Below are 16597 nucleotides of genomic sequence, written 5' to 3'. Positions count from 1 at the left end.
TAAAGAGCTGTCTTGAACAGAATCAGACTGCAAGTTTATCTCACTAAGTATCATTTCTAAACAATTTACTGGCAACAGCTATCCCAGAGCTATTTTTCATTAACTATCAGGTACTGAGCCTGCAAAATATATATCTTACCACTGGGTTACCTGGCCTTTCTATTTCTAGTATTTCATATTTTCTTTCTGTTTTACTTTGAAGCTATCTATCATGGTTGACTTGGCCCTTCCCTTGTACTTTTTTGTCTCGGATTTAGCTGAGTTGAACCTGATTCTATTAGTCTATAAACTTTTCCTTTTTTCATGAGGTTTTCCAAAGATGAGACATCAGTATGTCTTCTTGGAGCAACAAATCTTGGGATCCAATTAGAATCTCCAGGTTCAGAGGAAAACAAACTTTTGAATTCTTGATGTAAGAGGATACTAGAAATGGCCATCACTACTTTTGCTGGTGAATTTCAAAGGCCGTTAGTGTTCTGCATAAGGAGCAGTCTATGTCCAACTGCATCTTGGCTTCATTCACTGGATGCCAGTTACATTGACCTGGTTATAGTAATGACAGTCAACATGACTCTAAAGCTATTATGTTGCAATATAGTCATGTTTCAATACAATCAGAGCCGACACCAGTGGACTGCACAATTGGACACTGTTTTGTTTATTAATTTAAAAGGTTTGCACATTACATGCAATATTACTGTTTAAAATTCTTTGTTATCCAATCCCATCCACAGATATTTACATACTACTTCCCTGTCAGTTCTCTAACTAGTAAATTATTCTCTAGACTATTATCTAGTTTTCTTGTAACGTGCATATTTTACCTTAGTTATTTAATAAAAATCTCACTTGATCTGAGGGTAGTTACTTTGACACATTTAGGAGGTCATCTTGATGCCTCTGGGAAGTCAACAGGCAGGCACGGCACAGAATCATAGAATCAAAGAGTTGGAAGAGACCTCATGGGCCCTCCAGTCCAACCCCCTGCCAAGAAGCAGGAATATTGCATTCAAATCACCCCTGACAAATGGCCATCCAGCCTCTGCTTAAAAGCTTCCAAAGAAGGAGCCTCCACCACACTCCGGGGCAGAGAGTTCCACTGCTGAACGGCTCTCACAGTCAGGAAGTTCTTCCTAATGTTCAGATGGAATCTCCTCTCTTGTAGTTTGAAGCCATTGTTCCGCGTCCTAGTCTCCAAGGAAGCAGAAAACAAGCTTGCTCCCTCCTCCCTGTGGCTTCCTCTCACATATTTATACATGGCTATCATATCTCCTCTCAGCCTTCTCTTCTTCAGGCTAAACATGCCCAGTTCCCTAAGCCGCTCCTCATAGGGCTTGTTCTCCAGACCCTTGATCATTTTAGTCGCCCTCCTCTGGACACATTCCAGCTTGTCAATATCTCTCTTGAATTGTGGTGCCCAGAATTGGACACAGAAGCAACTAGGGTTCCGGGTTGCATGGGCATATTGCTTCTAAGCATGTAGAATTCACTCTGCTATCCTCCCAGAACTTGCACAACTCTATTCTGTGTATAATTTTTGTTTTGTGTATTTTAATATGTATTTTATGAAAATATGTTTTAATAGTATATTCCATCAAGTGTTTTTAAACAATTATGTGTTTTGATTCTGTGTTTTAGCAATGTTGTAACTCACCTCGAGCTGTAAAGAGAGGTAGTTAAGAAATAAAATTATTATTATTATTATTATTATTACCTGAAAGAGGTAATCTTAGACATTTCTTCATAAACTAACAAGTCCAGAAATAACAAGTTTAATGACTTGTTATTGGTCATGAAACTAAATCTAGCCTGGGTTGTTGTAGGTTTTTTCGGGCTATATGGCCATGTTCTAGAGGCATTCTAGCTGCCTCTAGAACATGGCCATATAGCCCAAAAAAACCTACAACAACCCAGTGATTCCAGCCATGAAAGCCTTCGACAATACATTAAATCTAGCCTATTTTATTGGATAACCCTGAGCTCCCAATTAAACTATTATAAACAAGAGAAAACAAATCTACAGTCCCCACACTACATGTCATTTCTACATATTTCTCTTAATTACCTAAGCGTTTTGGGGTTTTTTGCCTCAACTTAAAAGCTCAGAATGTTTTAATCTTTTATGGAAAATAATTCAATACCTGGTTGTTTTGGTTACCCTTCTTTCTAAATCTATGATACTCTTGTCAGTAAGGAATGACTAGAATTGCATGCATCCATACCATAAAATTATATAAAAGACTAATACTGGGTATCTTCCTTTCAATCAATTTCCTAACAATTCTTAACATAACAACCTTTTTTCAGGTTTGTTGCACTAATTTTGACTGTGCCGTCAACTGCAGAACTCAGTAGTAATTCCAACTCCTGTGAACAGCCCCCATTTTACGTTGATTTTTTAAAAGTTATGCTACCAACACATTACAACTGTGGGCCTCTCAGAGATGCAATAAGAATTATTCAAAATACAATTGAGAAGCAACTAAGAGAAACCACTTCAAGCTGTGTCATAATGTGTTTGAATATATTTGGCATTTCCTTCCCACTGTACCCTTTAGCAATGCTTGGCAGGATTCTGGAACAATGCTGTTGAACTGCTGGCACATGCTGTGATCTTCTGTTAGGCAAAGTTTGTAATTAAAATTAGACAGGGCATTTATGGGTATCCATACATGCTTTTAAAAGGAAAGTTAAAAGGCGAACTTTGCATCTGACCGAGGCCTGTGCAATGCAATTATGAGTAAAAACATTACACTTTAGGACAAGATGTCTAAAATATATACTGTTTTCCTGTATGCTAGCAATAAGGAACCTATGCATCACAACCCTTGGAAAAATGGAGGATGTAAAGTAATATAAGATACACCTCCATGTTTAGATGAACAATGACTTTTATCATTCTTCAATATGGACTTTGCTGGGTAGGGATGATGGAAGTTGCAGTCTAAATCATCTCAAGGCCCATAAGCTGCCCATACCTGATACAGGATGTTGTATTATGCAAGTACTCTAGAAGGATATTCAATGTTGTCATTGCAGAACAGAAATTACCATCAGTCAAAATATTTTCAAAAACCATAAGTTTTGCTTTCAAATTAATTGTTGTTGCTATGTGCCATTGAGTTGACTTTAACTTATTTTTTGTCAAGGTTTATTCAGAGGAAATTTTCCATTTCCTTGATCTAAGGCTAAGCAAGTGTGATGTGCCCAAGGTCACCCCTACGCATTTCCATGGCTGAACAGGTTGAGCCCAATCATCCAGGATAGTGGATCACACTACAGTTATAAACCCATTCTAATGGGAATCTTTTGAGCTTCACTCTTCAATGTCATTTCAAATGAAAATGGACAGGACCTGTATGCACCCTTCCTTTCTCTTCACTGTCTCCATACAGTCCACAGTTTTGGTGCAAAAATACATTTGCTTTATATTTCACTGTGAAGTTCCATGTACGCTTATGCCACACACACAAACATTACAAATATTTATCTTAACTAGCATTAAAAATATTACCAAAGGATACAAAGAAGTTTTTAAAATTCACTATATTTCTATAATACCATGAAAAGATTAATTAAAAAGGTCTCCAGCCTCCAAATGCATAAATCCCATGAACAATTGGATATACTAGCTATGACAGTTAAATCACATCAGCCCACACCTAAGTAGAGCTTTATATAATGAAGAGCCATAGACTAAAACTTCTGCCTATTCAGTCCACATGGCCATGTGCTACAGAACTACAGTGGCTCAAATACATTTTCACACATGTATTATTGTTTCCTTTGACAGCTGGTGCCAGGGAAAAACACATTTATGTTGATTTCGCTAAGAAAAAAAATCTATCTGGGAAATTTTTATTATTGGTGGCTGAAAGCACTTATTGTACTTCTTTCCTTTTTTAAAAAAAGCAAGAATATATGATCAAAGCCATAACTAAAAGCTCTTCCTTTTATCTCTCAACAATGTGATTATGGACATCAGATGTTACTACCATTGTCTGTATATGTGGCTGCTTTTGTATGTTTTCTCAACAGCTTCAAGTGGGTGGTTGTGCGACATAAAGGATAATCCCAATGCTACTCAAAGGTTTTGGTCCCTGGTAAGTTTCCAGAAAAGAAAGAAACAACTGTAACCAGTTTGTGCTGGTGCTTCATACACTGAGAAAATATTATTGTTATCCCTCCATGTCAGTTAGCCTGAGAATCACTATTCTCTTAATTAATATGCAACAGTCCTTGCACTGCAGCCAATTGGTTCCTGGGTCATTTACTGACTAGAGCAGAGATCCTCAAACTAAGGCCCGGGGGACAGTTACGGCCCTCCAAGGTCATTTACCTGGCCCTCGCTAAGGGTCAACCTAAGTCTTAAACGACTTGAAAGCATACAACAACAATCCTATCTCATCAGCCAAAAGCAGGACCACACATCCCATTGAAATACCAATAAGTTTATATTTTCTAAAACTGTTCTTCATTTGAATTATTGTATTGTTTTTAAGTGGTTTTTTGCACTACAATATGTACAGTGTGCATAGGAATTCATTCATTTTTTTTCAAATTATAATCCGGCTCTCCAACATTTTGAGGGACTGTGACCTGGCCCTCTGTTTAAAAAGTTTGAGGACCCTTGTACTAGAGTATAGGACATTACACTAACTTATATGTATAGAAGTCAACTTTGAAATGTTAGCGTAGGCAAAATGTGTTGTCTTTTGTCTTTCTGAATGCTTCTTAAGGAGCCATTCTACCTTCCAATAACTTTAGAGGAGAGATCATGGCTTCTCCAGTGATACCAAATTCCTTTTGAAATCCTCTCCCAATCGTGTATAGCTTTCACCTTCTGGGTTTTTACTATTTCCATTGCTGTAGTTGTGTCCTCTGAATGGCATTATATCATACAACAGATGGGCATTTACATGACCAAAAAAAAGGTTTTTCATGCCAGAAAATACAAACTCTCTATGAAATAAACTAGATGCCAAGGACAGAAGGCAACAGGGGTATGGGGTTGTTGATCCTAAATGGTTAACAGCTAGCAGCAATTTTATTAACGAGAGTATAAAATTTGGGCCCCAAAGCTAACTGGCATAAAAAAGAAGAAAAGAAGCAACCAATACACAGCAAAAGCCAACTGCCCACGTATTTTTACAGAACTGATACCAAGAAAATCTTACCTGGATCAGAGAAAGATCCTCACTATGTAACCTGAAGAGGTAGTTTCTAGATGGGAGAGAGAGAGAGAGAGAAAGCAGTAAGTATGCAAAGTATGCAAGTGAATTAGGGAACATGAATCTCAGGTGCTTGTGCTAATTTTAAACACAGTGGCCAGATTGGAAAGCAAATGACAAGCCAGTTTTCCAGAGGATCACTTACTGTGTCAGTAGGTTCTAAAATAATGAACAGTGACAAAAAGTAGACTACAGTGCGGTAGCAAAGTGTGTACAGTGAATAAATAATTAATCAAATTCACTACTAAGCATTTCCTTCTGCAGAATCCCATAGGACAAGACTGGACAGTGTTAGTTGATCTGGAGGTTAGTTTTGACCAATGGGGGAAAATGTTTTGCTTCATTTTTCAAACTCAGAAGTGACCACAAATTCACTAAAGGAAGATTCAGTGACTTGCTTTCTAGGAGAATCACTACTCATAGAGGTTTCCAGGAGCAGCAATTCTCACTTTGGGAGTAATAAATAAATAAAAATTAACAAAACAAAAACATATGGGAGAGGAAAACTGAATGTACTAAACTGAATTTTAGCTAATCTGCTAAAATGGGTGAGGACCCCAGTGTATCTCAGGCTTTGCTCAACCCTGCTCGGGACATATAAAGCTTCCCAGTCATTAGTCTACCTGTCCTATAACTAGAATAGTGCAGAATACTCCAACTGGCAGAAGCTCTCAGTACAGGCCTTTCTCATTACCAACTATCTTGACCTTTGTAACCAGAGATACCAAAGACTGAATTTGGTACCATCTGCCTGTGTAGTATGTGCTCTGCCACTCACATATGGTCTTTTCTCAGACAGCTAGTGTGGATAAGATCACTCTCTGAGCAGAGAGAGAGATCCATGGCGTGCACCATCTCTGTAGAAGGCAATGTGACATGATATGTTCCTCCTATTGGGAATGTTCCCCTTAAATTGCCACATTAATCAAAAAATCATTTTATGTTATTTGGAAGGCACTACATTATTTTTCTTGGTTTCTTTGGTTACAAGAAACATATAGCCAAAAAACAACACACTTGCAGTTACAAGCATGTAAAAAAGTAACACAGATTTGATGTATGATTTGCTTCGAGTTATTTTAATAACAGAAATATGAGAATATTTTGTTTCAAAAATACCAGGAGGCATCACAAATAATTAAGCAAGCAATTTCATATATTACTGTAGAGGTGCTCATGTTTTCTTTAAAATGTTCTTTTCTCTGCTCTTTTACCAGTATTGTCTCCATTATTAAATCCAGATGGAGACGGGTTTCAGTCCAGCACTGCTTTGAATAAAGATCCTATTTCTCTCTCTCACACACACACACACACACACACACATGAGCGCACACACATCTATCCTCTCAGGGCTATAAATGGACAATGTGTAAAAAGTAAGAACGTGAAATCTGTAATGCAATGATACAGATTTTTCACAATCCGTACTTAGACTGCATTTTTGATCTCACATTCTCAATTCTATGCTTATAAACTAAATATGGGCAGTCATGACATGAGCAACAAAGCCAGATTTTTTGCTGCTCCGTTTCCTGTTCCATACACTGAGCATTCTTTGCATAAATAATATGTGGAGGGAAGTTGAAGATATTAGTCTTAGACATATCTCGTTATTGAGGGATATTGGAAAAGGGTGGAATAGATACTTATACCTTGCCACTTTTTGTTTTCAAGTTGACTTCAACTTATGAGAAAACTGGAAAAAAAAACCCTAATCACTCGATCATCAACAACCCTTTTCTGGTCTTTCAGAATCAGGGCTACCATGGCTTCCTTGGGTAAGTCTATCCTTCTGTAATGTGGTCTTCCTCTTTTCCTACTATTCTACCAACTATCGTATCTTTTCCAGTGAGTCAGGTCTTCTCACGAGATGGCAAAAGTATAAGAGTCACAGTTTAGCAATTCTGACTTTTAGAGAAAGCTCATGCTTGATTTGTCCTAGGTCCCAATTATTTCACTTTTTAACAACAGTATTTGCAGAACTCTCCTCCAGCACCACATTTCAAATGAGCCAATGTTCTTACTATCATTTGTTGTCACTACCCAGCTTTCTCATACATAAAAATGGGGAATATGATGGCGCAGACAATCCTAACTTTAATATTCATTTCATTTTATAGTATTTGCTCTCCACTTTTAGTTTTTACATCTGAACAGACACTAATAACTTAAGTCGGAGATGGAACAGCCATGGGTTGCCTTTGCCTCTCAACACCCCCAATGTAGTCTGATGAAGAGCGAACACAAAGAGCTTCCACCTCAGGTTGCATAACAGAAAAAAATGAGAATACTGCTCTATCATGAGTGAAGAAGAGACTATTACAGTGGGTGTAGCTTGTTATCTGGATGCATGATAAAATAATAGAACATAAATACCTCAATTCCATTTTTTATGTTTACATTTTTTCTGATTATATCCGTATTGGGGTTTTTTATTGTACGTAAGTTGCCTTGAGCGCCAATTTTGGAATAAGGCTGGGGTATAAATAAATATAATAAAATAATAATAATGCAAAATAATGCCAACTGAATAACTGTAGAGGTGATGCAGATATTTGATGTGGATCGGGACCTTGTTAACAGCTTGTTTATTTTTACTTAAGTTGTAGTGTGGGTTATATGCTGTATGCGTATGCAATAAATGTGTTTGTAAAATGTTTTTATACGGCCAATGGGCTAATCGAGAAAACATACTGCAGTGTTCCCTCACTTATTGCAGGTGTTCTGTGCCTGGACCACTTGCGGTAAGTGAAAGTCCGTGAAATAGGGACGCTCTGCCCACTTGGTGGCGACCTCCTCTTCCTCGCTACCTCTGCTGCTCCTGGCCACGGAAGCCCCTTGGGCGCCCTTGGTGGCACTTCCAGGCTGGACTGAGGCCAAGTGGGCAGAGCCTCCTCCTCCTCACTGCCTCCGCTGCTCCCAGCCTCGGAGGCCCCTTGGGCACTATTGATGGTGCTGCCAGGTTGGGCTGAGGCCTCCAAGGAAGGAGCGAGGAGCCGCAGAGACGAGTAGGAGGAGGAAGCCACCACCAATGAGCCCGGAGACAAGACCCAAGGTAAGACCCAGTGCCTGGTTCCCTCTCCCTTCCTCCTCCTTCCTCCCCCCCCCATGGCTCCGGGGGGGGGGGCAAAAACCAGCAAAACAGCAAGTTTGCAATAAGCGAACCACGAAATCACGAGGGAATACTGTACTACCCACTGCATATCCATTTATGTATTTATTTAATTGTTGTGAGTACTTACACCTCACTCTTTATCTGAAAAAGAAATCTCCTTTGCCAGTGTTTTCAGCGAGAGAGAGAAGAGACTTGTATTTCCACTCATACACTTCATATCTAGAACTTGGAAATGTTGCTTTGTTAGCACAGAACTCCCATAAAGTATCAGCCAGCATTGCCAGCTCAACAAAGCAATTTTGGAGACTCTTCCTAGAAATCAGCAGGAGGGAAGAAAGAAAGGTTTAAACATGCTGAGATGGGGCACATGTACTGTTTGTGTACGTGTGTATACGCATGTATATGGTCTTTGCCCCGGCAAAGCTGAATTTGGATGTGGTCTTGGCTTCAAAAAAGGTTACGCAACTATCTTGGGTTTAATGCCTTTTCTTCTCTGCACACTAACAATTTTGCTTTGCTTTCCAATGGACAAGTCAAAACAGGGAAAGATTTATACAAGGAAAAGCCAAGAAAAACCATGAGAGGACAAGGAAATGGGTTGGGACACAAGAATGAGAAACAAAATCTGCAGACAGGTTCATGATCTCTTCAAGAAAGGAGATTTTTACAGCCTACCTGCACCAAAATATTCCCCTGTCTTTTTTTCCTGGGGCTGTTCACCCAAGAATAGCAGAGAAGCTCAAGTGAACTTATACCTGAAGGAAAAATCCTGAAGGACCTGGCACTGCCCCTCATTATTGGTATTATTCACTAATTTCATCAGAAGATAATTGCAACATGCATAAGCAAGAACTTTGCTCTGTTCATGCTGCAGTTGGTTAAGCTGCAGGGTATGTTCATTTTAGCAAGTATCTTTTTTGTTGGCTTTTCTGGGGGGGGGGGGGGGGGGAATGGCAACTGACAAAACAAACCATGAATCATCTAGAAAGCCACTTCCTTAAATCACTATTTTTAAAACTCACCCTGAGCTTAAAAACCTCTAGAAAGACAGCTAGCATTTGCAGGCAGCTGGATCCCAAACTGTTAGAATAGAAAGAGGGAAGCTGTAGCATGCTAAGATCTGCATCGATTGTGTCCTAAATTAGGGTACTGCTGTGCAGACTGAAGTAACTGTAATTCTTATTCTTTGCAGCATTCATTTTTTTATTCTCTGGATTGACTTAAGGTTAGTATGAGCCTATGTTCAAAGCAAAATGACAGTGTGTGCCTCTTGCTGAAAATTCACAAGGCAGTTCTAAAGGACTGTATTTTTGTTTAAACTCCATTTGCGGGGGAAGACGGACAGCAGGGTCTCCAGCCTTTTGTAGATCAGTTTCACAGTCCACACGTCAGGCATAAATACTAGCAAATGGTACACTAATCCAACAATTACTCTTGCTCCTCTATTGTTTTTTTAAAAAGGAGGTGTGCACATATAGTCGTCTGCTGACACATTTCCCCTTAACTATATGTTTAGTTGAGAAAATTTAAAGAAAGGAGAAGTTGATTATATCAATTTTTGAGGTGTTATTTTTTTATTAATATAAGAGTTCACCATAACATTCAAACCACAGCAAACTATGTATTACAAACTACACACACACACACACAACCCATACCCCACACAAAATAAAACCTCTTTCCCACACCTGTGCACCTTTCACCATGACTTCCAACACTGAAGCTCTATGAAGACTTTAAGCCAATTTATCTATCCTTGTTAATACCCTAATCCTAAATTTCTAAGGGTGCTTCTCTATGTCACTGACTCCCAACTCAAATATGCCATGGCCAACTTCCACTTTTCCCAAAAGTCCTCATTACTTTGGTTCCGCCTATTATTTGTTAATTTGGCCATTACTTATTTATTTATGCTATTTCTATCCCGCCTTTCTCAAGCACTCAAGGCGGATTACAAATTGGCAGCCATTTGATGCCACAGTAATCCACAATATACAATAAAAACATTTTAAAAACATTATAAAATCAATACAAAAACCATTAAAAACATATAATAATCAGTGTCTTCCTGCTAATCTCATTTTCCAGCAGCATCATCTAAGCCATTCCATGTTTCAATTTGTATAATTTTGTGTTGCTTATTGCACTGCATTTCCAAAGGCTTGTTCAAAGAGCCACGTTTTTACTTTTTTCATAAGGTCAGGAGGGAGGGGGGCATCTAATATCCCTGGGAAGGGAGTTCCACAGCCGAGGGGCCACCACTGAGAAGGCCCTGTCACTTGTATCCACCAAACGCACCCGTGAAGAAGGTGGGATCGAGAGCAGGGCCTCCCCAAATGATCTTAAATTTCTATATGGTTCATAGGGAGAGATACGTTTGGACAGGTAAGCTGGGCCGGAACTGTTTAGGGTTTGATAGGCTAAAGCCAGCACTTCAAATTAGTATATATTCCCACATTCTTTCCCTTCAGTCTTTTTTTTTTTAAGTTAAACTCTCTCCCCCTTTCCAGTCTTGGTTAATCTTGCAGTAGGAATGCTATATTGGTATATTTCTTTGTCCTTTTGATTATTGTTTTTTCTATGTAGACCTAATAGACACAACCCTGGACTTTTAAAAAATCTTAATACGTAGCATTTTATTTGCCTCATTAGTTATTTTATCCCAAAATGCCTGTATGGTCTCACAAGTCCACCACATATGGAAGAATGTCCCTTTCCGTTTCCTATGCCTTCAGAAAATATCATGTTGTGATTGATCAATTTTTGTCAATGTTGCTAGAATAATATACCATCTATAAAACATTTTATAAACATTCTCCCTTATTGATCCAGATAGTGAAAACATGAATCCTTTATTCCATAGGTATTCCCAGTTATCCAGTTCTACTGGAAGGAGTTGGTTATATCATAGACACACTTAACCACAGGCACTGTTCTAGCTCCAAATAAAAGATGGTGGATTTCAAAATGATGTCCTCAGGAGAAGGCATGTTGGTACTAAAAACTTTATCTTGTACTATTAGAGTAAGACTTAATTGTTTCCCTTACAATATGTTCCCTGTATAGAAAAGACAAATGTATCAAAAATAAGGCCTAATTTTTCTCCTAATACATTGTTTTTGTGTGTATTAAAAGATTGTTGGGATTTTTTCCTTACAAGAAGAGGTCAAACAAACTTGTGATACCACACTAACATGTTGGTTGCCATTTCTAAAGTGTGTAGAAACACAGAATTCACTGTGTGTGATGAAGTCCTTAGAAATGGTATCATCTCACCAGAACTTTACCTTCTGATTCTACTAGTTAAGCAGTTTAGCTTTAGTTTTGAAATATTCCCATGCCTACTAGAACTAGTTTTCTTAGAGAAGTAGCTAAAAAAGGCACTGCTGGATGGAAATTTTCCAGTTTTATCCATTGAAAGACCCTGTGTAACTCTTTGGCTTTCTTTAATATATTTTCTGTAATGTAAGAATTAAGAAATGCCAAAAAAGTAATGGGGAAACATGGGTGAGTTACACATGGGAGTCAATGTTATAAACCACATGTAAAATTCCACAAATGAGAAAAGGCAATATACACAATAAAAAGCTCATCTGGAAGCACTCCAAAGACTAAGCTTTGTGATTGCTTTCATGCCTTAGAAAAGGTCACTCCTTTCTAGCAATGCTTTCTAAGCAACACCCACTGAACTTCCTCTGAGTATAAACAGATTAAAGAAACTCTGTTCTGTATTGGATTTGGAAACCTGATACATAAGCATCTGAATTCTGTATTCTTCTATGTAAAATGAAGTAGCGCAGAATAAAAAAGAAGTATTTTGTCAGATAGATGTTGAAAGAAGGGAAAAGGCTGCACAGTTTAAAAATAAATATTTTCTCAGAGAGACATTGAAAAAAAGAAAATATAGCTTTCAGACATAATACAACTTTAAAAAAATAACTCACCTTGCTCCAACAATCAGTTCTTTTTGTCTGGGATCAAACACTATCTGAGAAAAGTCAACAGCATTTTCAGCTCTGAATATATGTAACCAGGGAGCAATTTCTACAGAAATAGAAGGGGAAAAATATTACAGAATATTAATACTACAAATATTAATACTATAAATTCTTGGCATTTCTACAGCAGCTTTTGAAGTCATTCAAGTACTTCACCATTATTATTTCAGTAAATCTTTAGAGTAGTCTTATAAAACAGAAGGTTAACACCACACTAACACAATAATCTGACCTAGGACTTTGATTCTGGTTCACCTATGCCACCATTAACATTATGCGGCCAGGTCCAATTCAAAATGCTGGATTTGGCCTATAAAGCCCTAAACGGTTCCGGCCCAAAGTACCACTAATCAGCTGAAATTATATTAAATAACAATTTACTAAGTTGCCATTAATGGGTATAGTCTAGTTGGTTCCAAAAATTGGGTTAAATCTCAGGCCCGTTCTACACTGCCATATAAAATCCAGATTATCTGCTTTGAACTGGATTACATGGGAATATAAACTAATATAATCCAGTTCAAAGCAGATATTGTGGATTATTTGCTTTGATAATCTGGATTATATCCAATGTAGAAGGGGCCTTAGAGCCTAATGGGTTTTTGTCATAGAATTGGATCGAAACAATAGATCACTACTGTCTCATATTAATTTGCTGTGTAACTTGTAGTATACCACCTGAACTCTGTGAGTTCAGCATTTTTCTGAATGAAGCAGAGAGTGTTTGAAGACTGGGACATCCATAGGGAGACCAAGGTACTTGTTTATAAAGCCATTGTCCTCCCAACCCTGCTATATGCTTGCAAAACGTGGACTGTTTACAGACATCATATGCAACTCCTAGAACGATTCCATCAGTGCTGCCTCTGAAAAATCCTGCAAATCTCTTGGGAAGACAGGGGGACAAATGCCAGTGTGCTGCAGAAGCAAAAACCACCAGCATTGAAACAATGCTCCTCCACCAACAACTCCACTGGACTGGCCACGTTGTCCGAATGTCCGATCACCGGATTACCGTCTTCCAAAGCTACTCTGAACTCAAAAACAGGAAACAGAATGTTGGTGGACAGGAAAAGAGATTTGATGATGGGATTAAAGCCAATCTCAAAAACTGTGACATAGACATCAAGAACTGGGAAGCCCTGGCCTTTGAGCGCTCTAACTGGAGGTCAGCTGTGACTGGAGTGCTGCAGAATTCAAAGAGGCATGAATGGAGGGTGAAAGGGAGAAACGTGCCAAGAGGAAGGCACATCAAGCCTACCCTGATCGAGACTATCTTCCATCTGGAAACCAATGTCCTCACTGTGGGAGAACATCCAGATCAAGAAGCCACCTATGGACCCACCACCAAGACACCACATCTGGAAGACGATCATCCCTGAGCTACGACGGATCACCTAAGTAAGTACAGAAAATATTTGTACAACTACACATTGCAAAAGGAAGTTTGTGCTTGAGCTAAAGACTGAAGAGAAGCATAATGAAAAGTTGAAAGGTTTTGGGGAGGGGGGTGAAATGAGTCTTGCTGAATATTTAATTCAAGATAGAAATCTGACATCCAAGTACAGTTTGCAATGATTCACTTCTTCAAATGTTTCAAACTTGCCAAACTGGAAGAATCTCAAATGTACAGAATGTGAGGTTAGAGAAAAGAACACCATTAAAAGGAAGAAGGGACGCATCAACACCATGTTTAGAAAGAACAGAATAAAGAGAGAACAATATCGCAGAACTAGGAAGAACAAAGTAACAAAAAGGTCAGCCATGTAAAAGCAGGAGAAAGATGATGAGCAATAAAAATAACAATTGTATGATTCTGACAAGAAGAAAACTGAGATGAAAAATATCTTAAGCACTTTCAGGAAAGGAAAGGACAAAAACTGAACCACTACAGAAAAACTGGAACATGCAGCAGAGGATATAACATTGACCTGAAAATGAAAGAGAAATAGAAATAGCAAGAACACAACAATCCAGTGAAAACTTCAAGAAGCCAAGACATATTTCAGCTTACTTACAGTAAAAAAAAAGGTGCCTATCAAGAGACAAAGCGAAAGAGAGAGGGACAGAAGGTTAAAACTGAAGAGCAACAGGAGCAAATGAAAGTAGAAAATAAGAAAGGAGAAAAGCAAAATAACTAGTAATAAGCTTTACACACACAACACAGAGAAGGAAAAGAAAGATGCCAGATAAAAGATAAGAGATGAAATGAATCAAAAAAGTAATTATGAATACAGTAATTATAATAAGGGTGGAAAACATATGAATAAACGAAGATCGTTCAACAGTAAGGAATGATTGGGCGTCATGAGATGTACAACAGATGGGTAGCAACTCGACAATATTTCACAAGCCCCCTGCTAGGCACAAGTTCAGATCTCTGCAAGAGTGATTTGACCCTTTCTCAATACACCATTGGATTTGGAGAAAAATGAATGTGTGTGAGAGAGAAAGAAGAGAATGGCAGAAAGAGAGAGGAAAAAGCAATTCTAACCTCACTCACATTAATTCAGTCCTGCCCAATGCCTGCATGAAATCTTGGGCATGTCATTGCCTTGGAGAAGGAGGCCCTGGACAGAAAAACTGTGTGCACCTCCAATTTACAAAGTAGTCAGCAAACATAGCATAGGAAGAAAAAAAGTGGCAAGTATGGAGAGGAAGAACAAAATGGAGCACAACGCAAGGAGAAGGAATAGGAATAAAAAATACCAAAATTACATGGACGAAGAGGGTAAAGAGAAATAGGAGAATATACACATTTAAATTAAAACTAAACTGAAACTGAAGATGAACTTTATGCTGGAGATGGTGAAGGTGTCAGAACTAGTCTTGGGAGTCACAATGAGCTCAGTGTGAAAAGGCTGTGAACAGGACATAGATTTCTGCACCAAAGCTGCATATTGCTGACATTGGTGTAATTTTCTTACGACCATATCCTCCTCAGAAGATGAGTTATGTTGTTTGCTTTACTCCATCCAAACATCCTCTGAAAGCATGTGCCACCAAGGTGGTATGACACTGTGGGAATGCAATCTTCCAAACCAATGTTTTTCTTCCAATTTTCTTTCAGTATCCCTTTCAGTTTTACTTTCTTGTTTTAAACATTGTTCGTTCACATCCAGTTGGAAACTGAGGGCACTTCCACGCAGGACTAAAATGTGTGTCAAAGCAGCTTTAGCTAACCCACTTTGGTGCGGGTTTCAATCCCGATGTCTGAACAAAAACCTGGACTTTCCGGGGGGGGGGGGGGGGGAGTGGAGATGGGAAGGCCAAGGAGAAAAATCACACACACACACCCAGTCTCCTTGCACCAGGGGGGACACAAAGAGAAAAATTAAGGTAGCCATGTACCTTTTAAGTTATTTTTAGGGGCTATATTGGGAGCTTGGGGGAGGAGATCAGCACCATCCCACATCTTTGAGCTCTAGGAGCCCAAAAGGCGTGAGATGCCATTGGAGACTCACCCCCGGGTAGTCCCGAGATGACCCAGAAGTGAGTCTCCACAGGTCCAATACCCCAATTAGACCCAGGCCTTTAAGGAAGGCCTGGATCTAATGGGGTATCTAATTAACCTTGGTTTATTCCTAATGAAATTCATTTTTACCTGAGGTGTCATTTCAACGTCTTTGGTAAAAACTAAAGCAGGTCCCGGTTTTGGGGCCTGTCTGGATGGCCATGAGTTCAAATGCTCTCTTGCACTAAGGACACTTGGTACACTGAGCCCTATGCCAAGCCCTATCCAATATAACAGAATGTTCCCTGACAATTATGTGTGAGCAACAATTTAAAAAGTCTAAATTATCACCATCACTAGTTTAGAACAGTGTTTTAAACCCTAACCCTTTTCATATGTCACCAACCAATTTCATCTTTTCTGCCTTCTACTAGAGAAATGCTCATTCAACTAACTCCATTTGAGCTCAGGCCCTGAAGTCTTACAAAGTCAAAGAATACTAATGATTTACAGATCTTTTCTATGTATGTATACTCAGATGAAAGTGATGCATATGTACAAAGTGATTGCAGCCTGACTTATTTAAAGGCAGATGGTTAATCAACATTTTAATAAGATCTGCATATTAGCTTAGCCTCAACATGCAACCATGTAATTGTTGATTTTTTTTCTTCAGGCAGCAGCACTAAAATGACATCTTGTAGTTTTTCTGGCTGTAAATAATAGCTTTGAGGGAAATGTAGGGAAAACAACAGTTGGGAATGAATTTCTAGTGTGTGCATAGAAACAACTTCATGAT

The 16597-nt window shown here is 38.7% G+C and overlaps 1 protein-coding gene across 4 annotated transcripts in view; it reads right to left on the bottom strand.

Annotated features, from left to right (window-relative positions):
• Positions 1-16597, bottom strand: part of SEMA5A (semaphorin 5A) — a 208783-nt gene that overhangs the window by 97663 nt on the left and 94523 nt on the right. For all 4 annotated transcript variants that reach the window (XM_060774064.2, XM_060774065.2, XM_060774066.2 and 1 more), the window contains exons 3-4: positions 12291-12390; positions 5178-5223 (exon numbers count right to left, since the gene is read on the bottom strand). In XM_060774064.2, coding sequence (XP_060630047.2) covers positions 5178-5223; positions 12291-12390 — 146 coding nt within the window. The remainder of the gene's footprint in view (positions 1-5177; positions 5224-12290; positions 12391-16597) is intronic.

Source organism: Anolis sagrei, chromosome 4 (genome assembly GCF_037176765.1).
Source record: "Anolis sagrei isolate rAnoSag1 chromosome 4, rAnoSag1.mat, whole genome shotgun sequence".
NCBI lineage: Eukaryota > Metazoa > Chordata > Lepidosauria > Squamata > Dactyloidae > Anolis > Anolis sagrei.
This window is presented reverse-complemented; position numbering and strand designations above follow the sequence as displayed.